At 40.2% G+C, this 27,511-nt stretch overlaps 4 protein-coding genes and 1 long non-coding RNA gene across 6 annotated transcripts; 1 reads left to right on the top strand and 4 right to left on the bottom strand.

The window, feature by feature from the left end:
- Positions 1-5,973: 5,973 nt before the first annotated feature.
- On the bottom strand, positions 5,974-8,373 carry LOC135352469 (uncharacterized). Its single transcript, XM_064551648.1, has 6 exons — positions 8,346-8,373; positions 7,940-8,143; positions 7,500-7,622; positions 6,975-7,121; positions 6,681-6,836; positions 5,974-6,156 (listed from the first exon to the last, which is right to left on the bottom strand). Exons 1-6 carry the CDS (start codon positions 8,371-8,373, stop codon positions 6,038-6,040), a joined length of 777 nt encoding a protein of 258 aa, XP_064407718.1. The 3' UTR covers positions 5,974-6,037.
- Positions 8,002-12,189, bottom strand: LOC135352468 (adhesion G-protein coupled receptor V1-like). Its single transcript, XM_064551647.1, has 10 exons — positions 12,078-12,189; positions 11,661-11,816; positions 11,281-11,442; positions 10,875-11,012; positions 10,526-10,723; positions 10,160-10,312; positions 9,782-9,997; positions 9,379-9,573; positions 8,359-8,488; positions 8,002-8,143 (listed from the first exon to the last, which is right to left on the bottom strand). Exons 1-9 carry the CDS (start codon positions 12,187-12,189, stop codon positions 8,373-8,375), a joined length of 1,446 nt encoding a protein of 481 aa, XP_064407717.1. The 3' UTR covers positions 8,002-8,143; positions 8,359-8,372.
- Positions 12,190-12,484: 295 nt separating this feature from the next.
- Positions 12,485-14,125, bottom strand: LOC135352465 (uncharacterized). Its single transcript, XM_064551643.1, has 5 exons — positions 14,025-14,125; positions 13,624-13,827; positions 13,316-13,453; positions 12,859-13,065; positions 12,485-12,630 (listed from the first exon to the last, which is right to left on the bottom strand). Exons 1-5 carry the CDS (start codon positions 14,101-14,103, stop codon positions 12,485-12,487), a joined length of 774 nt encoding a protein of 257 aa, XP_064407713.1. The 5' UTR covers positions 14,104-14,125.
- Positions 14,126-15,766: 1,641 nt separating this feature from the next.
- Positions 15,767-23,299, top strand: LOC135340490 (uncharacterized). 2 transcript variants are annotated; one of them, XM_064536840.1, is made up of 12 exons: positions 15,767-15,799; positions 15,897-15,983; positions 19,476-19,775; positions 19,904-20,218; positions 20,269-20,351; positions 20,449-20,692; positions 20,906-21,229; positions 21,318-21,596; positions 21,662-21,706; positions 22,174-22,265; positions 22,791-22,841; positions 22,884-23,299. In XM_064536840.1, the coding sequence occupies exons 2-12, from the start codon at positions 15,908-15,910 to the stop codon at positions 23,070-23,072; spliced, it is 1,998 nt and encodes a 665-aa protein (XP_064392910.1). In that variant the 5' UTR covers positions 15,767-15,799; positions 15,897-15,907; the 3' UTR covers positions 23,073-23,299. The 2 variants fall into 2 exon arrangements, with proteins under 2 accessions (XP_064392910.1, XP_064392903.1); XM_064536833.1 differs by having other exon boundaries at positions 21,650-21,706.
- Positions 23,300-24,690: 1,391 nt separating this feature from the next.
- Positions 24,691-27,105, bottom strand: LOC135340250 (uncharacterized). The gene is made up of 4 exons (XR_010396274.1): positions 26,702-27,105; positions 26,081-26,531; positions 25,835-25,990; positions 24,691-25,502 (listed from the first exon to the last, which is right to left on the bottom strand). It is a non-coding gene; the product is annotated as an uncharacterized LOC135340250 (long non-coding RNA).
- Positions 27,106-27,511: the final 406 nt, after the last annotated feature.

Genomic DNA, 27,511 nt, shown 5'->3' with positions numbered 1-27,511 from the left:
ATGTTAGTACTGTCACCAATGTGCTGTGTTCTGGTTGGATGGTTAACAATCAGACATGTTCCTTTGAAGTGAGAACCATCTCTCAAGACTGTGGGTTCACCAGTGCCCCTGTGAATGAAACATTGTTGTTGATAGGTGAGTTCGGCTTGTTGTTGTTTTGATAATCCACGATTCTCATATTATAGCTCCATCAACCCCCACTAGCTTGACAGTATTTCCAGTATACAATAGGGATGGGAGTGCTCGGCACATTGATGTTCAGTTCACTCCAGTGGTAACTACACTTTAAATGTATAGATGTCTAGCAAAAGTACATATTCACTTCAGGATGAACCCAGTATTGGTGCTAACATCTCGAATACTGTCAGCTACACAATAATGATTGGATCCCTGCACATCACTAAAGTTCAATGTAACACCAGCAACCAACAGTGCACTGTCACAGCGCCTGGCTCTCAGCTCACAGAGGATGGACTGCTCAATGTCAGTGTGGTAGCTTCTAATGCGGTAGGCAGCGGAGATCCTGCTAACTTCCCAACCACAGGTTCTTTGATTTTAAAATTTAAGTTAATTCATCTGTCTTCTTCTAGTTGCTACAAACATTGTTTCCAAAGAGATTGCTAGTGTGACTATAGATGTGCTCCAATCAACTGTCACATGCAACCTCCTAACCTCGTATCAGCGAAGTCCAAATGCAACATGTTCCATCACATACGGACCAAGTTCTAATAACTGCAGTTTAATGTCCAACTCTACCACTGCAATCCCAAACAGTTCGTCGATCCTCCATTTGACTGACTTGAATGTTGTTGAGTATTGCTATACAGTAAAGTTAAATCATGGCAGCACTGTCCTGTCAATTACTGGAACTTTTCGATCACGTGAGACAGTTGTTATAATAATTATGTTGGTTACACCTTTTAATTGTTCCATGTCAGAGTTTCATCTAAGATTGAAAATTTGAAGGAGAGAGGTTCGGGCGCGCGTAAGCATGTCCCAAATTTTTTGGACACTCTCACATTTGTTGACCACACCCCCTATTACATGCTAGTGCATCCGTTACATATTACACATTAATATGGGGTGCCATTTGTGTCAAAATGCTAATTTTATCCACTTATGCAGAAGTACACTGACTTATACACAAGTGCACCGACTTATACCACAAGTACACTGACTTATGCAGAAGTGCACTGACTTATACACAAGTGCACAGACTTATACACAAGTACACTGACTTATACACAAGTACACTGACTTATACACAAGTGCACCGACTTATACCACAAGTACACTGACTTATGCAGAAGTGCACTGACTTATACACAAGTGCACAGACTTATACACAAGTACACTGACTTATACACAAGTGCACCGACTTATACCACAAGTACACTGACTTATGCAGAAGTGCACTGACTTATACACAAGTGCACAGACTTATAGACAAGTACACTGACTTATACACAAGTATGCTGACTTATACACAAGTGTACTGACTTATACACAAGTACACAGACTTATACACAAGTACACTGACTTATACACAAGTACACTGACTTAATATACGCAAGTGCACAGACTTATACACAAGTGCACCGACTTATACACAGGTGCACTGACTTATACATATAACCTGACTTGTACAAGTACTTTGACTTATGCACAAGTATGCTGACTTATGCACAAGTGCACTGACTTATGCACAAGTGCACCGACTTATGCACAAGTACACTGACTTATGACACAAGTGCACGTGTTGAATTAATTTAACCTTTAACCTTTAACCCTTTGCACATGGTTGTTCTATAGACTAGAGACATGGCAGAATCTTCAGTTAATGTGCAAGTATTGTCAAACGCTTTAACCTGTTTACTAATGCAATTCAAGCTGCTACATGCAACTCTTAACAGAAGCTCTGTAAACATTACTATTGTCTGCCTTGACTCTGCCTGTACATGCACGTGCCTGTTCTTAGTAATGTTTACAGAGCTTCTGTAAGTGCAAAGGGTTAAAGGTTAAAGGTTAATTTATTTCAGCATACTTGTGCATAAGTCAGCATACTTACGTATAAGTCAGTGCACTTGTGTATAAGTCAGCATATTTGTGCATAAGTCAGCATACTTGTGTATAAGTCAGTGCACTTGTGTATAAGTCTGTGCACTTGTGTATAAGTCAGTGTACTTCTGCATAAGTGGATAAAATTAGCATTTTGACACAAACAGCACCCCATACATCAAGACAGCTAGTAGATGTCATAATGTCATGTAGTACTAACGTGATGATCTCATTATTCTGGTCACCCCTGCCTCTCCTAAAGTTCTGGGAACTGACCCCTCCTCTCAAGAAGGAGCTGGCTCTGTTACTGTGCCCAATGGAACAATTAACTACAATGGCTCTGCTCCAGGTTTTGTTGCTACCCTAGTGTGTAACGAAGGATACAGTGTTGCTAATGAAATCAACAGGACTTGTATGAGTGACGGACACTGGAGTGATGAGATATTAAAGTGCACAAAAGATCCAACAGCTGCCACAGGTGTGCCAGTGTTTGATGTCATATTTATGATCATCGTTTTCTGTGTGATCATGGCACCTTACGTGTGGTACAAATATAATATAACTAATAGAATGACTTATCTTAAATGTGTCTGATAATTATTACTATGTTTGTACAGCAATAATTTATTAGTGTATGTCATATCTATGTTCAGACTTACTGCTAGAACATTCTAGAACTTTCTTGTATATGTCATTGTGACCATGTGCTTAGTCAGTCCATGATACCTTTCTTATTAATTTTGTCAATCTGATCGAGAACGTGCTCTATCTAGCTAAGTCACATTGCAAGCTTTGCTAACATAATGAAAGCACCGCGGGTGCATGCTGATGCCTCGGTGGTGATGCCAAAGCTACATAACATAAAGCTACTATACACAGTCAGCTCATAATGAACATTAATTTTTGCATGCAAACTCAAAGAGTGGGTAATGATCGACCATTATTTGTTGTTGTTAAAAACGATCGAATTAAGTTCAAGTCTAATGACTTAATGGCATCAACAGAGCTTGCAGCTCTCTTCTCACTCTTGCAGCTACCAATAGCTAGCGTTCTAGTGCAGAGCTAACTACTAAGTAGAGTAGCAACACTCGGTAAACAAGTTTGGCTACGTGCTCTTCGGAAAAGGCTGCAATGGCATTCCAAAAACTAGGCATATTAAACTCGAGAACAATTAAAGCATTATTTTGCAAATCCACGAATTAAAATCCAAGAAAACATGACTTGAAGCCTATTGAAACTCTTGCTTGCACTTCATTGATCCAAATTTATCTGTCTATTATAAAAGTGTGATTGTTCGATAATGAGAAACACCACGAAACCACGTCCATGGCATGAACATAATAATTATGAAGCAACACTATGTACATATCATTTATTAGACTACATAATATTATTATCGATTATATGCAAATAATGTTTGAGTTTACATGCATGTGAGTGAAAACTCGCCGCTCGCGATTAAACGCCCAGTTTAAGAACACTGTCCTGGCTAAGTAGTCGAATTACCTTCTCTCTCTTACGCCCCGCCATTCAATGTATCAGAGGATTCCGCTCCAGTCGTGGACAGCCAGCCAGGTCTCAGAACCATGCACCCTTCAGTGAACCTGGCCAACTCGGAACTATTTCAACGAACTATTTCAACGCCCACTGGCCAGTCCTCTAATAAGCCTAAACTTCTTGCAGAAAAGAGTGGGCGTATTTTTGCGAGGGTATACGGTATAGAACCCACGAACATTTCTGCTGAGGGCTCTGCATGGAGCCAAATAGCTTCCTATACTATATGAATTGAGGATGATGATTGTCCCCTCACCAGAGAGACCTTATAGACTCTCAAGCCAGCACTTTTGTACGTCATGCACCAGTGATGGCGCACGAGTCTAGAGAGATCTAGCGTGTCATAGCATGTCCAGACAGTTCTATGTGAGGTGTACTGCATAAAGTAGTCAATGATATACATGTGAAGACGTAATAATCTACTGAGTTTATACGGCAAGTAGAACGACCTGTTGATCCAGGGATTGGAGACAAGCTGATCAATTAATGTCAGTACATACACTTCAATCCGGATAGAGGATCCACAAACACAACATCGGACCACTAGCTGTTAAGGAGAAGAAACAGAATTAATTCATGTGGGTAAAGATCATTAACAAAACAATTATACTTTAGTGTGTTACCAGGATTTTGGGCATGATTTTGAAAAGTAACTGACAATTTCCTGTAACATTGCCAGCTATGGAAACTCAGCCATACAACTATAGTAACCTGAATGTAAATTTTAGGGGAGGGGGATATCCCCTTCCCCCTGCATGTATGACACCCTGACTATAAAATTATTATAGTATAATTATAGTTAAGCCTATACTGCAACGTATTATATACTACAACATAATGTAATACGTGTACATTGAAGCTCCGTCACTGACCATCATCATAATTATTGTCCATTAGAGTGACGAGTTATGGAGGGAGTGGCTATACAGTGACTTGGGGTGGACTCCATGCAGCTCTACACTCAACCTTTCTGTAGATCTAGACTCCTACGTACATCCATAGTTGATAATTGCACACAGGCACCCGAGGTGCCAGCACTCGGCAGAGAATGTGAGGGTGGTGGAGAGATCAATGTAGTCCAACACTGCTGGGGAGATAGACAGTTCAATTACACATGGGAAATGGAAAATAAGGGACTGCATGCATGTACATGTATCCTGTCACAGAGTCGCAGATATGTAGTACAACAAAATTTAAAATCAAGCTGTTTGGGCATTGTTTGAATGTATTATGCAGCTTTCCTGCGGCAAGTTTATCCTCTGCAGTACAGTGAGTGAATCAAACCTCAATTAATGGCTTATTATACAGTCTTTCATGGTTCCATCATAGTTATTGAACTCTGTAGTCGATACAGTATTGCAGAAAATACTACCCAGCTATTAATACTCGCAGCCACGTACCCAAGCCTATAATGACTACATGTATATGAAAGAACAAAATGCATTGGAACCTTCATTAATATAACGAACACATCTGAAGAGCACCACACGCTATAAAACGGCCAAGCGCTCAGGTCTAGAGATTGAAACTACAATGTAAAAGCAACCTCTCAGGAGCGGCCACCTCTCTACTCTGTATAACAAGCAACTTTAACAAATAACCTCCCAGAATCAGAACATGAATATAAACTAGAAAAACAGTTAGCAAAGTTCCAAGACATTTTTAGCAGAATTTACTCAATATTATACATGTGGTTGGCAATCGAAACTCTAACAAGAACCACCTCTCTATGAAGCGGCCAAAAGGCTGTCCCGCAATTAATGGCATCTGTTTTATGGAGATTCCACTGTATTACACCCGTATAATACCTTGCCAATTATAGAGGCTCACATCAACTAGTCAATGGTAGGCCTATAATTATGTGAAGATGTCGCACTGAGTTTATACGGCAAACATACAAGTCCTTTTGATACAGGGATTTGAGACAAGCTGATCAATGTCACTGTGTCACACTCCAATCCATGAGATGAGATAGAGGCAAGATCTACAAAACCAACACAGAACCATTGTCAAGGAGAAGGAACATTCAAGTGCAAGTTCCAAGCTGTTATTGTGGGTAAAGATCATTAACTAAACAATTATATTTTAGTCACACAGATTTTTTTGGCCATTGATTTTTATCTTGTTTACCATAATTATTTACCCCTCCCTCTCTCTCTCTCACTCATGCAGTTGTGTTTCAGCTGACAAAAAAGACTGTGTCGAGAACAAGGTGTCGATCCTGTAAGGCAGCAAGGGGGTTACATTCACAACGCACAAAATGCAAAACATTCAGTCAACTTGACAATAAAGAAAACATTTTTATTCAATAGTAGCTATGATGTTTATCTATTTGTCTTTAAATTGTCGATAATTATAATCTAAGGCATTATATGAATATAGGAGCACACACGTATGTCAGCATTAAAATGTCCTGAATAACTGTTCAGATGGTTATGAGTAAGCTCCTAGTGACCATCCTTGTACACCCACTGATTCCCACTGGTGTGACTAAGAGGGTGTGGCTTCCAGAGGACAGACCGGTGATAACAAGGGGACTAACACCTTTATTGGGTGAAAATACGAAATAACGTGATCACAAAGCAATACGGTTATTTTATGATTTATAATTATGCACTACACAAAATTATACTACCGTATAGCGGGTAATTTTCGGGGGACAAAATATTCGTGGTTCAGCAATATTGAGACATTTTGTAGGTAATATTTTCGTGGTTGGAGCTTGCACTGCAGGTAAGGTAGGCAAGGTCGCTTCATTCGTGGGTAAAATATTCGTGGTCAGACCACCAACCACGAAAACCACGAATATTTTGCCCCACGAAAATTACACGCTATATCGGTATATAGCGGGTTCGTTATAGTGGACATTTTTGTACCAACTATATAATTATATATATCCAATTAAATATTTTGAATATTTATACAACTCTAGTGACGTAGAACCTATTGCGGTTAGGTAGATCAATTTTCAGATGACTCTACAATACGAAAATCCACCATACAAAAATAATTACTCGCTATACGGTTACTTATACCCAGACTAAAGTCAGTTTTTCTTCTGAACTTACACGAAAATGTGTCTGTATTAGGTAACCTGCACATAAACTGGCTAACTTGAACAGTTACATCGGGTCCAGTTCCCTCCCACTCCACAGTCACATTTCCAGAGACGGGGTCAAACTCATACTGTTGGTCAGTGAAGTGCTGACTGCACTGAGTATTATCTGTATAAGTTGGAGAGTCTCAGAACAGACAGAATGCATCTTCATAAATACTGAATCATAGTACATGCATGTACAGTCTTTGCATCACCTATATTACGTACAGTATCTTACTGAGTGACTGTTAACTGAAAGACTCACCACCTCTGATTGGCCTGTCTTCGAACACTGGGACTATTTGGTTGGGACAGTATGCATCCACGATAATAGCAAACTGTCGCAGTATCCTCCTATTGATCGCATTCTGTCCAAACCACACACCCTCAAAACTACCGACAGGTTGAGAACCTGCGGAACAGAGTGTTATTACAATCATGCATACACTATTATATACTATAGGAATTTTATTTAGAAAATCACTAGAACCTTGGCAAAATATTAATAGATGTAGAACCTTCTAGATGCCAATACTTTTAGGTATTGTATACCTGGAACATTTTGTAGCAGTTTTTATAAGTCAGTGCACTTTTACATCTATCAGAGTTCAATAACTCCAGTTATTGACAGTTATTGAACGACATTATACTATAAATAATTATTGTGACAGCAGTATACCGTAACTGGTATTTGCAAAGCTTATTAGACTTCATGCACTAACATTTAATGATTAAAATTGGTGTAAACGACACGTCCTATACTGTATTGTATTAATTTATAAGAACTCACAATCTTGTTGATTCCTGACCTCACAAGTGACCCTGGCACAGCCCGTCAAGTTGTAGTAGGCTGTCAGATCGCTCCCACTGATTTGAGGTGAGTTGTTGAACAACAACAGAGGGGAGGTGATGTCTACATACAAGTAGGGACAGGTGAATAGCAAATTGGCTGTTTTGAACTCTCTCTGCATATACATGCAGAGCAATTTAATACTGATCAAGTCAGGATAAACAATTTGAGCCTATATCATTATGTACATATTTGGCACACATCCAAATAATTATATAGATGTGACCTTTGAAGAGAATAATTATTAATACTTACATACCAAATTGGAGCATTAGAATGGGTGCCTTAGAAACAAAATAACAAATAATGACCACTATTTCCAGAATACATGCACGAGGAAACATTAACACCTCATCATTGCTTAAAATAGCCCCCCTTACCTTCATCATCATGAATGATGATACTAAGTGAGCTTGGACTGAGCACCGCTCTCTCAGAGGGTGAGCTAAGGTTGGCCCTGAAGTCTTCACATGGCTCGATAATGTCATTGTCGAGTATTGTCACTAGTGTGCAGTTGGTAAGGGGGGAAGATAGGGGGGCGGAGTAGGAGTAGGTGATGGTAATACTCTGGTAATCTTCAGAATCTGGGAGTATATGTAAGGGGGAATAATGTATAAGCTGTGCATAATTATAATGCATGCAACGACGTGTGTATATAGGCCTTCAGTAACCAGAGTATGCCTATTACTGTGCATCTATTGTGTATACAGTACCAGTAATAATTAGTATGGATAGCCCTCCCAACAAATAAACAGTTGATACCTCAACGCTTTTATAGCATTGTACCAATAGGATTTACCAATTGCGAATGCATCAGCGGTCTATGGTAGCTTCCACATCTCTCTCAATGTCAGTCTCCAAGGTGACGCAGATCTGCACGACACCACCTCCTTCACACACAGACTCAGGGGCAGACAGGGAAAGCACAACTACATGCAGGGGGAGAGAAAATAGTGAAAATAAACGATCTTGCACTTCTGGCATTTAAGCAAAACTACATAATTATGTACATAACTTGACTCTTATTTGGTAGTGTATATATAATAGTTAGACACTGTTTAGGAAGTTTCTACATGATTTAGAAGCCCAAAGGGCTAGTTGTAGTATCCCGAACGCAGTGAGGGTTCTACTAGCCCTGAGGACTTCTAAATCATGTGGAAACTTCCTAAACAGTGTCTAGATCATAGCAACCCATGAGTATTTAGCCAATCAGATTTGAATGTTCTTATCTAATCTTTGCTACATGATTTTCTAAGTGAAGTACAGTAGAACCTCGATTATCCGGCCCTCGATTATCCGGAACCTCGATTATCCGGCTTGGCAGTTTTCTTTTTAATCAGATTACATAATTCAGAAAATGGGCGTGTCCCTCAAATGCGCATGCGCGGTGCAGCAGTTACCATGGAGACATGCCTGCTTTTCTTTTGCGCATGCGCAGACAACATGTGGCACTGCTGTTCATCAATAAAGTGGGTGGATCAAGGCGTGGTTTATCTATTCGATTATCCGGCATATTCACTTATCCGGCCTGCTTCTGGAACCAAGGTGTCCGGATAATCGAGGTTCTACTGTACATGATTTTCTAAGTAAGTACATTATTTTCTAAATAAGTACATGATTTTCTAAGTTGGATAGAACACTTCCTTTAGCCAATCAAATTGCAGTATTTATGGCAAACATGATCTAGATTGAGTATAGTACTGTCACTAAAAGTTCTACACATGTGGGATACATTTATAACTAGCACAAGTACGGTTAATTGTGTTGTATATAATAAAATACTGTACATGTACATTGAAGCTCTGTTGTTACTACTGACCATCATCATTGTCCACTATAGTGACGAGTACGGAGGGAGTGGCTACAGTGACTTGGGAGTCAGTGGACTCCAGCTCTACACTCAACCCTTCTGTAGATTCGTACGTACTGTCATCAATGGTCGATAACTGCACACAGGCACTCGAGGTGCCGGAAGAGAATGTGAGGGTGGTAGAGATATCAATGTAGTCCAACACTGCCGGGGAGAAGGACAGTTGAATTACACGTGGGAATTGGCAAATGAGGGACTGCATGCATGTACATTATCCCGTCACAGAGTCGCAGATATGTTGTACAACCATCAAGCTGTTTAGGCATTTATTGTGCAGCCTTCCTGCGGCAAGTTAATCCTGACCCCTGCAAGCCTCATGTCATGAATAACACACACTGAGTTGACAACTCACTGTCAGTAAGGTCCTCTTGTATGAATGCAGTGGCCACCTCCAGTTCGATCACGGCAACAGGTGCTCCAGTGGGTGTGGTCAGCCTCAGTGTGAATGTTTCAAGCAATTCTTCTACAATGATGTCGTTAATAATGATGACATCAAAGGTTTCCATGGAGCCCACCCCTGACCCAGAAGGGAAGGTGATGGTTTTGTTCAATGACCGATAGTCGAAATCTGTGTCAACATTTATACATCATAAGAAATTTTTGACTACGAATTATTTATACACTCGAGTAAAAACTGGATACTATACACACTTGCTGAGGAATATACTGGTCAATGTAACTATATTATCTCAACATCAGACACTATAGACACACACGTATCTCCCTTCACCTTCAGTGGCAGTGTCATTGACCCAACTGAATGCTGCCACACTGACAGTGACATCTAGTTCCAGACTGCCAGATAAAATCACTACGGCAACAGAGAGAGGAGATGCCACCTCACTAGCCATCACTGATGCTGAGCTGAGACCAATACCTAGCACTGAATTATAAGAGATGTATGTGAAAACAGATCTAGCAAATCAATTTGACAATTAATACATAGTACGCATCATGGCCATGTAATTTACCACAAAGTATATATATAGGACTGGTATGCACATGTTTGAATGTGCAGGGTTTGCTTTAATTAATTGTGTGCATCAATAATTATACGTGTATGTAAATGCATGACACCCCATGGGAATTGACTCACCATCATTATCCAGAATGGTCACAGAGGCTGATGAATTGGGAGTGAGGATAACTGGATCATAGCTGGCTAGATATATTTGGAACACTTGGTCAGGCTCAACGATGTCCTCCTCCAAGATGGAGACATTCACACAAGCAGTGTCCACACTTGCGGAGAACTCAAGAGGGTAGTCTGTGAGAGCAGAGTAGTCACTGTTGGCTGGGTGGGGGAAAACCTATATACAGACCTGGTTTTTGCTAATGTTATATTGCTATATTATGACAGAAAAATGTATCTAGTTTATTGACACACGTATATGAGCTACATGTAGCATGGTCTATATAAGGACTATAATTATAAAGAGACTCACCAAGTGCTGAGTCCTCAGTGGTGGTCATATTGACGATGATGATCCTTTCCAAGACCCCCTCCAGAGAGGCACACACAGTCACGTACCCGTCATCCTCCCCCACAGTGTAATTAGCAAGCTCCAGAGATACATTCGCAACTATAAGCAAGAAAATGTCGATCAAACACACAACAATATAATTAGCTAGTTGGGAAAGCAAGTAAAGTTGTCCGAAGTGAAAGGCAACCACTAATTGCACAGTCTAATAAAAATTATAGTCAACATTGCACGCACAGGTAGGTTTCAGTTAATCACATAATTAAGCATACACTCTCTACCGAAACAGGAAATAAAGAATACCGCTCAAAACATAACTGCATACATATAATATGTACATACAGCACTATATAGCCCTCAAAGCACTCACAGTCATTGTTCAGTATGACCACGGTGAGGGGAGTGGGGTCCACACCGACCCCATTGTCAGAGGAGCCCAGAATCACACTGAAGCTCTCATCCTCCTCCACAATGGAGTCAGCCAGGAGACTGAGATTAGTGCACTGGACAAATGGTGAGCCGTTGCATGCGCCTCCGTCGACCAGAGGGGAGGGGTGTGGTGATGGTGAGACCCACTATGTTTACCTCTTGTGTGTCCACGTAGTCAACATCAGCTATGGAGGGGAGAAGTCATTGGAAGGAGCAAACTTACTCACAACCCATTCAAATAAGCTAATGCGCTGATGTGTAGATTTGTGATTTCCATAATTAGGTTTGCTGTGACATACAGACTTGTTATCAGACCCTCACCAGTAGCGGAACCCTCCTCCAGAGTGAGGTAGACGTCCACTGGTCTCTCGAGGATCCCAGGAGAGAGCACCTCCACACACACTTGGAACACCGTCCCTTCTCCAGACTCCTCCTCAGGCAACTCCAGCCTGGTCTTCTGGAACGCCACCGTCACAACTGGAGACGGATAGCATTGATAATTATTAGAAAAATAAAGGCATATATACACAATTATTTGAAATACCGCTCTGTTCTTAGTAAATCAATCCCTCTACTGAATAAATTGTAGACATTAAACGCCGATCAAGGTGTTTATTCCCTCAACAAATTTCCTGAAGTGATGGGATACATATTTATAACTATACTTGACATAAAAATTCAACTTCTGTAATGTTCTTCGCGGTGCAGTTACATTGCGCATACAATTGTGCATCTTACCTGGTGTGTCTAAGATGATGACTTGAGCGGACCTCTGGAGCACTTTAACAGCTAGTTGCTGTGAGAGCAGCACTACATAGAAGTCTTCGTTGGTCTCTAGTGCAGAGTCCATTTGGATGGTGAGGTTGAGACACTGCTCACCCGGACCACTAAACAGAAGAGATGATCCCAGGTCAGTGTCACCGAAAGTGAAGTCAGCCACAGCTGTGCATGTGTAGGAAGGAAACCATGCTTTGAACGATAGTGCATAACAGTCGCGAAGTACAATTGGTTAGCTATAGTATACACTGGTACTAAAGTAATTGCTAATCCTCCACTAATAATTACTGAGCAGACTTAAGTAGTATAGGCGTAGAACACAGTATGTATATCACGCACTAGGCCCTTGATTTATACACTGATAATAATTATTCAGCTTGAGCAGATCCTGCTATGGTGAAGACAGATGCCTCGACTGTGACCTCCGTCTCTCCCTCCAGACTCACGCATACCTCCACAAAACCATCTCTCTCAGATACAGCATACAGCTCACGGGATAGGGTAATGTTAACACCTGGGGATGACAAAGTTAAGAAGTTTAGCGTAGCAGATACAATTAATGTATATCGAGTAGGTTTCATTGTGTTTGTGGCGATGATTACAATCACAAACTAATTCGGATCGAGCCATTCTTCATTTCATAGGCTAACTGACAAAAACAGCAATACAGCATAAAAAAATTATTATATACAATCTTCACTATAATAATAATAATTATGCATATGGATATACATACACTCACAGTCATTGTCCACAATATCCAGTGTAACAGATGATTCCTTAAACTGTACAGATTCATCCTCAGTAGACAGAGCCACCTGGAGATACTCTAACTCCTCGTACACACGGTCATCCACCACCTCCACTGAGAAACAGAGGTCTGACCCAGTGTTGTTTGGCCTGAGAACCACTTCTTCAGTTAGAAGAGGCCTGGCGAAGTCTGCTGGGTCTAGAGTAACATAGGGTGAACAAGCATTAAATCGAGACATTCCTGCTGCACAGATAAGCATAGAGAACAATTTGACAAATTAATATGTAGCTACAAATCTTACGACAAAACAATCAAAGTAGGAGAAACCCTTGATTATACCTTTTTGAGCCTATAGATACATGTACATGTGTATGCATAGTTTTAAGAACCTAAGACATGAATTTTCACCCCAGCCATAATGTACAAGCATAATAAGAAATGTACTCACATTGAGCAGTTCCATTCCAGAAGCTGACAATGATGGAGGAATTTCTCTTCAGTTGGCCATCACAAACATAGATACAGGTGTCCACCGTGCCATTGGATTCACTAACAACACCAACTGGTCTGAGGTCAAGTACCAGCACTGTAAGAAGATGACAAAATACTCTTACTAGTTGACAAACATACACTTTTAAAGTAGCATACATGCATAATTATAAAATTAGATAGATTGCTTAATGCATTCGATCATTCTCGGCACATGCAAGTGCTGCATATTAATTTATACTAAGCTATTTAATATACTGTACTCACCGTCATCGTCTTGAATGGTGACAGTTGTCAGATTAGCCCCCAACTGAACACACGCCTGCTCCGTGGACAGAGAGATGATGAACACCTCTTCTTTCTCTTCCACACACTCGTCATTGATGATGGGCACACTTACACACTGTACCACGCTGGGGGAGTCGTAGTACCACTCTAGGGTTGCAGTTAATGACAGGTAGTCCTCATCTTCTGTGGGGGTGGGTAGCAGCTAGTGAGAGCAGAGGGTATATAATAATTAGGCTGTGTGAGCCTTTGAGGCTTCACCACCAACCATTTTTGATGGGGAAAATAACCGTAATTATACACGCAAGATATGCATGCATACACTACATAAATTATACATCAGCTCTGCTGGGTGCTGATAAGTCATTTTGCTGCATGGATACCTGTAGCAGTCAAAGGTTGTGTTGTCAGTGCCACAGTGACGATACTTCCCACTGGTAGGTGGTCCAGCTGCACGCACATCTGTCATTCTCATACACCATTGGACTCAAAGTGACCAACTCAGCCAACACGACTGGAGAGGAAAAACATCACAACCGTTAGTGCACACAGAAACAGTGTATGGCCACAATAATATTGTCCCAGTATATATATTTTATAACGAACCATCATTAGCAGTCTCAATGAACAGCGCTTGCCTACAACCAATCTTCACAGCCATCTCAGAGCTGTTCAGTCTGAGTAGTACAGAGAGTGTGGTTCCCAGTGTCTTCTTCGTTGTTCTTTGACTCACACACCATCCCTGGCTCCACTGTGTTGGGTGTTGGTGGAACTAGCACCCGCCCCAATCAGGTACGATGGGCCAGTAATACCTGACCTTACTTCTCCTGCAAATGTACATTTTATACAATGAAACGTGTGAAATTTTATATACAGCCACATAATTATTACAGGCCAAGATGGCACTTTGATAAATGTAGCATATGCTTTAACTGGCAACTATAATAAGCTATATAATTATACAGAATCACGCAAAATCAAAATAATGTTTTTAGCGAATGTAAAGAAACAATATACTAGTACTCTATAGCTGAATACAACAATACCTCACTGTATAATTATGTCACCGACCAGCACCTCTGAGTATGTTGGTGAGACCACCCTTGTAGTGACTGCTCACATGCAGTGACCGATCGCTGCAACTGATTGGAGAATAACACACACACAGGAACATGTATATGAACTAATCTGGATAATCCTGCTATTTAGCTGAATCATGCACACACAACAGTAAAAAACGTTGACTTCTAGACTGTTCCAACCGTAAAAACACATAGATGGCTTAAAACTATTACATACAATGTACATGCATAGTACATACATCTAGTGTAAACTCACAGTTATCATGCATGCATCTATGATATTGATTTTTCGAAGACACTACTACTTGTGACAGTGTCTTCAGGGGAGGCCGTTAGGAGAGAAAAGGTGAATGATTGAGTGTCCTCAACAATCTGATCATCGATGATACCCAACTAGAGCTAGAGCATACCTGCTGATCCTAGACTCGCCAGCCAGCCCTTGAGTTCGCCTGCAACAGTGACAGCATGCGAGTCTATGCTGATCCAGGGCTCGAAGACACAAGCTGATGTCGGTGTCACACTCCAATCCATCAGTATAGGGCTAGGGAGAGAGAGGTCAACTCCACACACACAGTAGCACTGACTCAGATACTGCCAGGAGAGAAGGAAGCCACTGCAGTGAATAATAAATTAATAATTATAGCAACAATAATTATTGTGCGAAATAAAACTTAAATTGGGTAAAGATCATTAACTAAACAATAAGCAATTGATAGAGCACTAAAGTGCAAACCCTAGGCTGGTGAAAGAAACCAGAGGAGTGAGGAGTGATAATTACAATGCAGTGCATGTAGTGATGTATGACCTGTCTAGTACAGCAACTCAGGAGCAACACAACTAAAAACATTTGAGAACAGAGTTTTTAGCCAAAGACAGACAAATCACAATTCTAGTTTTCTATTGTAGTGACCCTTTTCCATTATTCCTGGTAGAGCAACAAGGCGTCATACTATACTGGAAACCACGCCCCTTTCCCTAAAGAATTCCACTGATAAAACACATAGATGCACATTAGCAGATTATTATGTAGAGCAGGTAATAGCGAGACCCTCAGTCAATACCCACACAAGCTACAGGTTGGTATACACACACATTATTTTACATTCACATGTAGACTACATTATTGTATGCAAGATTGTCATACAGTACAGTACAGCTAGCTGGCCATTACAGGTGTAGATCAGATGGGGTCACATCATAGATGGTCACAGGGACTGACTGGACTAGTGATGCTCACATTCATACTATCACATACGACAAGTGAGTAGTAACTATTATTGTAAGTAAATCTAGTCTCATGAATCATAGCCTCGAGACCAGCCGTTCGTTATCTGAAAGAACGCCTGGTCAAGTTCTAATGTGCAACTTGTCCAGCTAAGTCAGCGTTTTATAGCATCATAATGATATTCATGGGTAATACACCTTGTACGGACCTTGTGTGGGCAATTACCGGTCCAAGAAGTTCCTGGACCATAGAACGAGTGCTACATTAGAACTTGACCAGGCGTTCTTTCAGATAACGAACGGCTGGTCTCGAGGCTACATGAATCAGCCGCCCTCCTCCTATATAGGGGAGAGACCGTCTGAGCACTGTTTATGTTTGCTGATGTTAATTAATCTACACTTAGTATTATCAAGGGCGTATAAAAGAAAAGATGGCATGCAACTCACTATCAGTACACGTACACGTAGCTATAGCAGAATTCAAACGTGGTCGGATGAATTGAATTTGCATACAGTGCTAAAAATAAAAATTTCTATTTTTTAGCATTTCATGCACATCATGCACATTCATTCACCACGTTTGAACTCGGCTCTTTTGCTGTTGCATGCCCTCTCTTCTTTACACCATTGGTATTATGCTGTATTGCATCATAGTACTAGAGTCTTTTGTTCAAGAGGAAGTACGACACTCGGTTAAGCCATAGATAGAGTAGAGAGGGATTGGAAACGGAAGTACCCTCAAAGTACCATCCGTGTATCTCCGCAGTTTAATCAAGGTTTACTTTTTAACACGAGGGCTAAACATGAATAATTCATGAGAATTGTTTTGCTCTCTGTAAGAAGTCCACGAGCAGTTCTGCTGCTAAACATCAACTTTCATCTCATACTCGAGGCCATTTGGGACACAGGAGACTATTTAGTTACACAGCCTTAGCTATATCATAGGTTCTATATAGGAACACAAGCATGAAAAGCGCTCTGTGTACCTCTAGCTACTTCACGACAATCGAGATTATATTTTCTTCGTTTCCAATAATATTATTGATACCTACTATCAGGGGGCATGTGATTCAGTAATGGGGGTAGCTCTGAGATGTATGCATTGGACACAATAAGTTTCCCGGGCTTTTGCGGGAGTTATGAAGAGATACACGGATGGTCCCAGAGCCACTATGTAGACTTCATTGTAAAACATCACGTGAATCACTTCCGTTTCCAATCTCCAATGACGACATTCAACTGGTGGCATGTAAGCACCATAAAGAGACAAATTTAGAGTAGTGAATTTGTTGCTAGCTAGTAGCTGGAGTTTTACTAGATTTGTTGTAAGAATCAAGGCTCAAATATTGGCATCTTGAATGCAGGCACAGAATACTTATTAAACACTCTAAAACAGAATTACAATAATATCTAAGTGGTTGTTGAAATTGGTATTCCACGTCAGTATAAGCCCAAAAATCAACCAGCCTAATCTTAGAAACGTCAAGTGTATTTCTTGAAAGATACACGCCAAAAACCATATCAAAGTCTTGAATGATAATTCATGCACAAGTTAAAGAGATTCATAATCCTTTTGGCTGGTCATGTGACTGTGTCGTACCTCCTCTGTGTTCACACTTTTCTGAAACTCCACCTAGGGACTCTGCTCTTAGTATTTAGTTTGAGCCTCTTTGATTAATGTCAGTTCTGTAAAAAAAATGTCAGTTGTTGTTACGCCATAGATATAATAAGGGAGAGGGATGGGAAACGCTACGTAAATAGCATTGACGATCCGCGTTTCGGTCAACGTTTTCTTCTTTATTTCCTCCAGCCCATGCTTCTAGCTATAGTACTAGGCTATAAACTAGCTACTGAGCTAGCAATGGCTAGTGGAACACAGTCACAACAAGGTAGCAGCAATAGTTAGTGAGACCCCTCCAAGCAGTAAAAAGCAGCTTTGACAGGCAAATTCTTGAGAGGAGCTCTGTTTGTACCGTTGAGTATTCCAGTACAGTCACAGACACGATAGAGAATTATGGAAATTATGTAGCAAAGTTCTGTCGTAAAATACTGTGCCGATACGATGAACGAACTATCAATGAATACAAAGAGACATTTACCTACATTCAATCATTGACATAACTTTCTAAATGGGTACACAAAGAGTCGGCTTTTCAAAAACCAGCTCACTAAGACAAAAATGAATATTACTTCCCAACCTAAAGCCAAGTGGCTTTGATTTTACTTGCATACAATGCCCAGCTACTTAAGAAAGAGGGAATCATTAATATTTTGGGCTGTAGTCACAGCCTCTCTTTGTAGAAGGTACACAAAGCCACTAGATAGAGCCGAAACGATAATACAACACTCAAAAACTGCCTTTCAAGCTCTTGGTGAGCCGGATACACAACGCTTCTATATGATGCACAGTAGGCGTGGATGCTCAGCACAGGACTAGGAGTCCCAGTGGGGAGCTGTGAATGATAGTAATAACATTTCCCGCTGGGTTGGCGGGGTGTCTAGAGACGAAACACGGATCAACTTTTGGCATTACACAGAAGTGATTGTGCGCACGTGCTTCGTTTCCCATCCCTCTCCCTTCTTATGTCTATGGTTACGCTAAGATGTTTGAATGTCAACTTGTTTTTGTTGTTTTTTGATTAGAAGCTTCTAGTCTAGCCTGTTCTATTTTCACAGGAAAGAGCACTTTAGTTGCATTTTTTTGGTCAGGTCGGAGTTCCGATCAGATCAAAATTAAGAAGTGTATGCATAGTAGGACGCATTTGTCGACCTATAGCGTTCAATTGGAGATGGATCGGCCTGGGAACGAGGCTAGTGCTTATAGTCAGCCTAACTATGGCTACTGTTAGCCAGTCAAGGAGCTATATTAAGTCGAGTTGGCCTGTGCAACCCTTTTTTTGTTCCTTTAGTAAATGCATTCTTGGAGCAAGACAAATTAAAATTCATAGCTGCTGGTCAAGCGTTCGCGGTTGACCTTTGCATAAGTAACTCTACATTATTTTGCAAACTCGACACATAGAAAACGTGACTAGAAACTTATAGAAATCGCACTTTATTGATCAATGAGCAGCTGTAGCAGTTCACACACAATCACACTACTGTATACATGCATGTACCTTGCTTGCATGTCCATGTACCGACTCGTCAGGCCAGAAAAAACAGATTATTTGGTTATCAGGCCCGCCTGTTTCTTTTTTGTTGCAGTGGGCTGGGCCTAAAGTAAGTTTTACGACCTTTAACATTTTTAATGCTGTTCCAACAAAATGATTTCCTATATACTTTCTCGCATCAAATGAGAGCCTAGTACTTTGTCCGCCTTAAAATTAAGATGGGCTTTTAGACTGGCGACCACATTCAAATTTACCTTGGTGGTTGATTAATTTGGCATAACTTAGGCTGTTCAGTTTGGTGTTAAGATTAAACGGTGGCACCTTTAGGGTAGCTATTTTATAGGCGGTATACATGTGAGATCTATACAGTGTGCTTTAATCTCAACCCTGCGGTGAATGCATTTTACTGTATCTGTAGCATGCCAATTTATGGTGCAACCAGTATCAGTGGTGCAGGCCCAAGGGGTAGATGCAGTGTTCGAGTGTCGGTATCTTGGCGCACAAAGTTACAATTGGGGGCTCAATGGAGAGTTTCCCACTGACGGTAATTACCCACCTGATGTGACTTTTACCCCATCGTCTGGTGATACCCCAGCAACACTGACTATCCCAGCCACAGCACAGTACAACAACATTGTTGTGCAGTGTGAGGCAGTAGTTAGAGACGGACGAGTGTTCATATCCAAATTGTCAGTAAATGCTACATTGCAAGTGCAAGGTAAATTATTGCGTGTTATTGTTCACACTAATGAATATACATGCATGTAGCTGTAGTACTATATATATACCGGCCCTAATATCCTGACACACAAATGTATGTGTATACTCAGTTGTGTATTTACCCAGGACCTCTTCCTGCTGTCGCTGATCTGACTGTGAGCAATGTTGCTGGGAACTGTTTACAACTCAACGTCACCTGGGATGCTCCCTTCTCCTTGAACTTGACCACTGCTGAACCAGACATTCAGTACTGTGTGGATGTGTATAACGTCACTTGTGAAACAGAGGAAAACATGCTGCAGTCTGGATGTAACATCACTACCACCCAATATCTTTTTGATGTAGCCTATCATGTGGGTACTTACAGCTTTTCTGTGACACCACGAAGCAACAATGACGGAAGTTTGAATGGAACCACAAGCACAGCACAGTTTAGCTATGGTAAGGTTAATCAACGTTATTGTTAATACGTATACTTTATTGTGCAACAGAACCACAAGCAATACCCATTGATGAGGTTAATTTCACTACAAATACGGAATTGAACCCTCTACAAGTGACATTTCCCGCAAGTGTGAGTTAATACAGCTGAATTATAAAACCAAGGTATTGTTTTATATTAAATTGGTGTCGGTGATATACTGCATGTGCATATACAATCCTATTTGCAGCTCGTCCATGAGTGTCGAGTACCAGATAGGTATTCCGTTCTACTTCAGTACATTGACCGAGAAGTTGCTGATCCCTGTATTTGTTCCACTGATTCGTCAACTGAAGTTTCTGGAAATAAACAGATGATTGTACTTGATCTTAACTGTAGTAGCTGTAATATTGAACACCATCGACGGTGTAATTTGACTCTACTAGCTGAAATTAATCTACAAAACATACCACCAGTTATGACCATGGATATAAGTAAGTATACTTGTCAGGGTTTCATATATTTAATTTAGGGGGGGGGTCTGGAGGTCGTTCCCCGGAGAATTTTACAAATGATTATCTGAGGTGCAATTTGGATTTTTTGTGTGTTTCAAACCATGAAAATTTACATATCATTAATTTTTCAGGTTTCTAGGGGGGGAATCACAGAGCGCCCCAATGTCTATTTGTGAATATTCTTTCCTATAGGTACTCATGACGTGTATAAAGTGACCAATTTAATTATGGAGGAAAATGAAGTTTCAATCACTGTCAACTACCTTCAAAAGTCTAATGATACTGGTTTCGTTGCCATTGTGTACTCTGTTGACTCCCCTTATGATTTACACTACCAAGCAGTGTACAGGGAAAATACTTCATCCACTGTTGGTAACCTTGCTGATCGTGTTTACAAGTTGGCTGTTTTTGATTTGAATGATGTTATGAAACCTGAGAGAAAACTAATTTTTCCGGCTGTTCTACCTACCAAAACACTGGATAATACTCGATATGGTACCACTGAACGCAGGGCAGGTAAATGTCCGTGGGTACAATATTAATAATATGTAATTATTGTGTGTAAAGTATACTGTTACACACGTGTATGCTGTACCCAATCCAGGAGGAGAGGATATGAATGCTACTGAAGTCAACGGAATGATTTGCATCAGTTGCAGCTCTAGTTGTGTGGGGATCATCCACTCCCAATATGGGCTTGACCAAGGCAGCATCACACTGATTCCACGGACTGTCAATGACTCTGGCCAAAACTGCACTGAAAGCATACCTAAGGGAATCTACTTTGCTGCCATATTCAAACGATGGTCTAATGCACTTCATGAAGTGCCATCATACAAAACCATGATTCCCATTGGCTTGTCCACTTCTACTACTGCCTCAGGTATACCAGTATCAGATTTTCACAAATTAATGATCATACTGTCTCCTTTGCAGACACTCGTACAGATGCTCATACTCCAGCAACCCCTGATGTAGAGACAGCGATAGTAGGTGATCAAACTAATTAACTCGAGATGCGTATAGGAGGCCACGGCTAGTCTGTTGGTTTGTGTGTCTGTGTAAATTCTGAGTCTGCATGCTCACCTGGCTGCCAGAGCATTGTGTTTAGTATACACACAACAAGTTATTGATATAGTGGCAGATTTTGAATTGGTGTTTTAAGCTTCTTTGTCAAATAAAAGCTATATAGGAAGCTTAATTATACCTTGCACGTTGGCTATATACTACTGTCTTTAGTTTGAAGTACACCATAATGATTACATCCAGATTTGCACTACACATAGACATAATAATTAATTTTCATATGAAGACTCTATAATATTATGCTTTTTGTTAACTTCACAGGGAGCCTTCATCGTAGTACATAATCAGCCTATCATTGTATTTGTCAATGATCACCTATATACAATGGCATGCATGCACATCTGGCTATTATATTATATTTTGAAAACTTGCAGGAGGAATTGCTGCTGCTATTTTCATTACTTCCCTAGTACTAGTAGTAGTGGTGATCTTCATTGTGTTTGTTTGGAGAAGGAAAACAGATAAGGTAACTTAGTACAAATTAATATTAGAAAGACATGCATACATGTAAAATTCCAAGTGTTCAAAATGGAGATTTGCTTGAGATTGCTTATATCCTCGTAATATTTATGATGTTTCTCTGTCTCAGAACAAAAGTGTCAGCTATGATTACGGTTCACTGATAATACCGTACAATTATCGGGTAATTTTGGTACCAAAATGTCGTTACTGCATGCATAAGGTGCATGGCCATCGACACTGACTATATATAACTGCGTGCGTGCATGGGCAATGCCACATGCATGCTCATAATAATAATAGGCTGTCATTGTAGTGTCATAGCCGTGCATGATTCCCATTACGGAACTGGAGCCAATTCAAAATGTAATTCCAGAATGCACTGTGACACATGACGCTGAAGAGATTTGGGGGCCATTTTACTATAGAATTATAGTGAGATACCTGTTTCTAATTATAGGGGGACAGAGTGTAACTAACCATTTAACCCTTCATCTTGTATAATTATGCGACTATATTCTATTTTAAACAGGATCTGATCACAGGCCTTGGTGCATCAAGCATAGCAAATCCCACTAAACAGGTATGATAAATCTTCGATATACTACATGTATATACTTTACAGGAGCCAAGCATTTCTGATGGTCTAAAGCGAAATGAAGCGTACGATCCAGTGACGTTGCTGACTGAAAATGATGCCTACAATATTTTGAATATCAGAAGCGGTATGTGCAGTCAGATGACGGAAAGAAGTCCTAGTCCACCCCACATATATGATGAGCCGATGCTTCTAACTCGTATACCAGCTGTTTGATTTGTTGCAAACTTCGCACTGAAACAGATTACGGATTCATATAGTTTAATACTGCACTAACTCACTGAACTGTTGTACATAATTATGACTTCTATAGCTTAGGTGTAGGTAGATTGTTACAGTAACTTTAAAGACCTCGCTCGTGCATGGTTTTAAGAGTAAAATGGAGATATTATAATAACTAATAATAAGTGCTCATGCAGTGATTAATGATAATTATCATAAAATGCTGTCTCAAAATGAGTTCACAACCATTATAATTATAAACGCAATCCATTATTATAGAAACTGACCCTTCACAGCCGTTTCTTGGAGCATGCATGTTTACATGCATGTGTATAACTCTTAAACAAAAGGTGTGTAATAAATTATTATACTGCACGCATATACCATTCCATATTCTGCATTATACTACTTTATCCATGGTTACGCTGCTCGTAAATAATAGAGCTATAATTATAATTGGGATTTGGATATAATTGTAACTGCTGGATATAATATTATTATATAGGTAAAGTTAATGCTTTTGGCACAAGGAAGCGACTGGAATCACTAGCTGGACTCATGTCGTACGTATAATCATAACTATACTTGTAATGACTTTACTGATTTATATAATTATAATTAGAGTACGTAACCGCTGAACTCTGTCACAATCAGATATCAAAGTCCGTACGTAAAATGCACAAACAAAACATTCAAACTAATTGCACATAATTATACCTATAACAGTCTGAGATTGAGCGTCAGTAAATTGGCTCCTCAAGATCACATGGCTCATTAATAATGTCAATCATTGTCGATTATAATGATTATGAAGATGTCAAGTTGTAGAGTAACCATGCATATTGAATTATAGCTACCCTCTTCAGTTTTGTGTACTGTTGATACTATATAGCTGCTACTTTATAAACACAGGTCAATTTTTATACTTATTGTGCCCTCAAAATTAATGATTTAATTACCAGAATGAATCAATGTTCTCTTAGACTATTATAAGATGACATTGTATAGCTATACCTCATGCATTAATTCAGAGTAAGTGCAACAGTCGCCTATAATAATTATTACGTTTACATAATAGTGTATTGTAATGATAATATTATTGTTGTCAGTAAAGCTGCATGCATGCATGGTTGACAAACACCTTGAGTAAACTTTCACAATAAACATGATTTGTTCCGAGTATACACATTGTTTTGATAAAATTAATAAATGCTAAAAGCAATTGCAAAAATTAATGCACTTATGCACTATAGCAGTCTGTAAGCACTAGCCACTATATAGGTAGGCATAGAGGAGTATTTTCTCTTTTGCAAAACTCAGCACTAGAGGATTATATAATTATTTTCACTTTCTGTAATGGTACCTCAGGTAGTGCTACAATACAAAATAATGACTACATAATAATAAATAAGTATAATACTGTGGTTGACAAACATGCACCTACATGAGTTTCAACTTTCACAATTAACACGATTGCTTCGAATTCACAGTTTTTTGATAAAGTAAACGCTGATAAACTCAGCACCAAGTGGCATGCACCAAGTGGTCGCATGATATGTATAATTATGCATGTCATTCAAACACCCCAAAATAATCGTAAATACATAAAGCTCTAGACTATTACGTATTTATATCACTGACCATCATTATTGTCCATTAGAGTGACGAGTACGGAGGGAGTGGATATACAGTGACTTAGGGGTCAGTGGACTCCAGCTCTACACTCAACCTTTCTGTGGACTCGTACGGAGACTGACGTACGTACTGTCATCAATGGCCGATAACTGCATACATGCACTCAAGGTGCCAGAAGAGAATGTGAAGGTGGTGGAGAGATCAATGTAGTCCAACACTGCCGGGGAGGGGACATGCGGGTGCATGATTGCAAGTGATAATAGCCGTCAATAGGGGGAATGCATGTATGGTGCCACAGAGGGTCGGAAATTACATTACGGCAAGTAGATTAATTGACCTGTTAATCCAGGGATTGGAGACAAGCTGATCAATGTCAGTACGTACTGTGTCACACTCGAGGATCTACAAACACAACATCAGACCATTGTTCGGAGATCGGTTACAGGTGGGTAAAGATCATTAACTAAACAAATATATTTTAGTGTGTTGCTACACCACAATGACAAAATATATAGTCTACATGAGTAAACTTGACAGCTACAATGTTCTGTTTTCTGTTTGATGAACATGTTATTATTGACAGCTATGATAATGATGCTTAATCTGAGAGGCGTTATGAATAGGAGGAGCACAAATGTATGTCTGCATAATTATTATTTTATGAGTTTGTTCAGATGGTTATAAGTAAGCTCGTAGGGCTCATCCTTGTACACCCACTGATTCCCACTGGTGTGACGAAGAGGGTGTGGCTTCCAGGGGACAGACTGGTGATGACAAGGGGACTAATACCTGTATTGGGTAAAAATATGAAATAACGTGATTGAGATCACAAGCAATACGGTTATTTTATGACTACACATTAATTTTAATGGCTGCATATATACCGTAGAGTTCGTTGGTGAACATTTTTGTACTCAACTAAGTTTTTTTAACATTCGTACAGCTCAGCATATAAATTATATAGTGATATTGCGGTATGTAGAGCAATTTTTGGATGATGCTCTACAATACGAAAATTCAAAAATGTTCACCATGCATGCAATACGAAAATAATTACCTGCTATGCATACTGTATATGCTTATACGTAGCACTATATAAAGCCAGTTTTTTCTGGACTTACAGGAAAATATGCCCGTATTGGGTAATATGCACATGAACTGGGTGACTTGAACAGTTGCATCGGGTCCAGTTCCCTCCCACTCCACAGTCACATTTCCAGAGACGGGGTCAAACTTGTACTGTTGGTCAGTGAAGTGCTGACTGCACTGAGTATTATCTGTATATACGTTGGAGAGTCTCAGAACAGACAAAATGCAAAATACTTATACATGCAAGTATCCTGCTGCGTTACTGTATTATGACTCACCACTTCTGATTGGCCTGTCCTCAAACACTGGGACTATCTGGTTGGGACAGTATGCATCCACAGTAATAGTAAACTGTCGCTAGACTCGCAAGCCGTCACTGTTGCAGGCGAACAGTAGACTGGTCAAACTCCGTGTAGAGACTCGTGTAAGGTTTGCCACGATATTTGTGGCAACTAACCGCATGCGGTTACCGCAATATCGTTGATAGTGACGTATCACTAGAAAACTCTACGTAGCACAGCAGTATAGTGACGTCACGAAAACCGCAGCCAGTTAGAATCTTATCTGATATGCTGACTGTGCAACACGAGTCTCTACACGGAGTTTGACCAGTCTACTGTTTGCCTGCAACAGTGACGACTTGCGAGTTTAAACTGTCGCAGTGTCCTCCTATTGATCGCACTCTGTCCAAACCCCACACACCCTCGAAACTACCGATACGTTGAGAACCTGCGTGTTTTTACATGCACACATGAATAATTATACTATAATAATAGATTTAGGAAATCACTATAGAATCTTGGCAGAATATTAGAACCTTATAATACCGTGACTGACTCCATGCAATAAAATTAATGATTGGTAAACATCGGTGCATGTATAGTATTTTAAGGACTCACAATCTTCTTGATTCCTGACCTTACAAGTTACCCTGGCACAGCCTGTCAGGTTGTAGAAAGCTGTCAGATCTCTCCCACTGATTTGAGGTGAGTTGTTGAACAACAACAGAGGGGAGGTGATGTCTACATACAAGTAGGGTGTAACGTAGTACTCTTGACTATAGGAGAATTGACTTTTAATAGCTGTCTTGAACAATAAAGAACACGCACGAATAACACACCTTACACACAAAACTGAACTGTTTTAAATACAAAACAAAACAGTTCTAGTACAAACCAGAACAATACATAGAATAGTCCAGAATTGCTTAGTGTAAGAATACTCTAGAACAACTAAGATATTTCTAGTCAGCACATAGTTCAACTTGACCACAGATTGAGTGTTTGTGGTTAGTGGCTACTAGGAGTACGCCACATCCCTCCCTCCTAAAAGGGGGCCAGCTCGTGACAGTCCATCAGCATTGCCATTCGAAACTCCTCGACGATGGGTGATTTCCAGTTGATAGGGCTGAATAGCCAGCGCCCAACGCGTCAATCGGGCATTCGCGTTCTGCATCTTGTGTAACCAGGCGAGAGGTTGGTGGTCCGTCTGTACTTCAATTTTCCGACCATAAAGGTATGTATAGAAGATCTTAAGAGCCCACACAACCGCCAAGCACTCCTTTTCTATTGTTGCGTAATTCCTTTCCCTCGGCTGCAATTTCCGACTTGCAAATGCGATTGGGTTTTCTTGTCCTTCCGAATCTCGCTGACTCAAAACCGCCCCAAGGCCTCGTTCTGATGCATCAGTTTGTAACAGAAACTGTTTGT

This window comes from Halichondria panicea, chromosome 1 (assembly GCF_963675165.1).
Source record: "Halichondria panicea chromosome 1, odHalPani1.1, whole genome shotgun sequence".
Taxonomy (NCBI): domain Eukaryota; kingdom Metazoa; phylum Porifera; class Demospongiae; order Suberitida; family Halichondriidae; genus Halichondria; species Halichondria panicea.
The sequence above is the reverse complement of the archived record's forward strand: the minus strand, read 5'-3'. Positions and strand labels throughout refer to the sequence as shown.

Excerpts from the sequence above, each read along its gene's own strand:
- LOC135340490 (XM_064536833.1), top strand. The coding sequence starts at position 15,908 with ATGGGGTCACATCATAGATGGTCACAGGGACTGACTGGACTAGTGATG. Across the intron at positions 20,219-20,268 it reads CACAGCACAGTTTAGCTATG|AACCACAAGCAATACCCATT; the intron begins GTAAGGTTAATC and ends ATTGTGCAACAG. Across the intron at positions 21,230-21,317 it reads TACCACTGAACGCAGGGCAG|GAGGAGAGGATATGAATGCT; the intron begins GTAAATGTCCGT and ends TACCCAATCCAG.
- LOC135352468 (XM_064551647.1), bottom strand. The coding sequence starts at position 12,189 with ATGGACTCTGCACTAGAGACCAACGAAGACTTCTATGTAGTGCTGCTC. Across the intron at positions 11,817-12,077 it reads CATCATCTTAGACACACCAG|TTGTGACGGTGGCGTTCCAG; the intron begins GTAAGATGCACA and ends ATCCGTCTCCAG. Across the intron at positions 8,489-9,378 it reads TATAGTGGACAATGATGATG|TTGTGCTTTCCCTGTCTGCC; the intron begins GTCAGTAGTAAC and ends CCCTGCATGTAG.
- LOC135352469 (XM_064551648.1), bottom strand. The coding sequence starts at position 8,373 with ATGCATTCGCAATTGGTAAATCCTATTG. Across the intron at positions 8,144-8,345 it reads GCAATTGGTAAATCCTATTG|ATTCTGAAGATTACCAGAGT; the intron begins GTACAATGCTAT and ends ATATACTCCCAG. Across the intron at positions 7,623-7,939 it reads CATCATTCATGATGATGAAG|ACATCACCTCCCCTCTGTTG; the intron begins GTAAGGGGGGCT and ends ACTTGTATGTAG.
- LOC135352465 (XM_064551643.1), bottom strand. The coding sequence starts at position 14,103 with ATGTGCGTGCAGCTGGACCACCTACCAGTGGGAAGTATCGTCACTGTG. Across the intron at positions 13,828-14,024 it reads ACAACCTTTGACTGCTACAG|AAGATGAGGACTACCTGTCA; the intron begins GTATCCATGCAG and ends CCACCCCCACAG. Across the intron at positions 12,631-12,858 it reads GGATATTGTGGACAATGACT|GTGTTAACATTACCCTATCC; the intron begins GTGAGTGTATGT and ends TGTCATCCCCAG.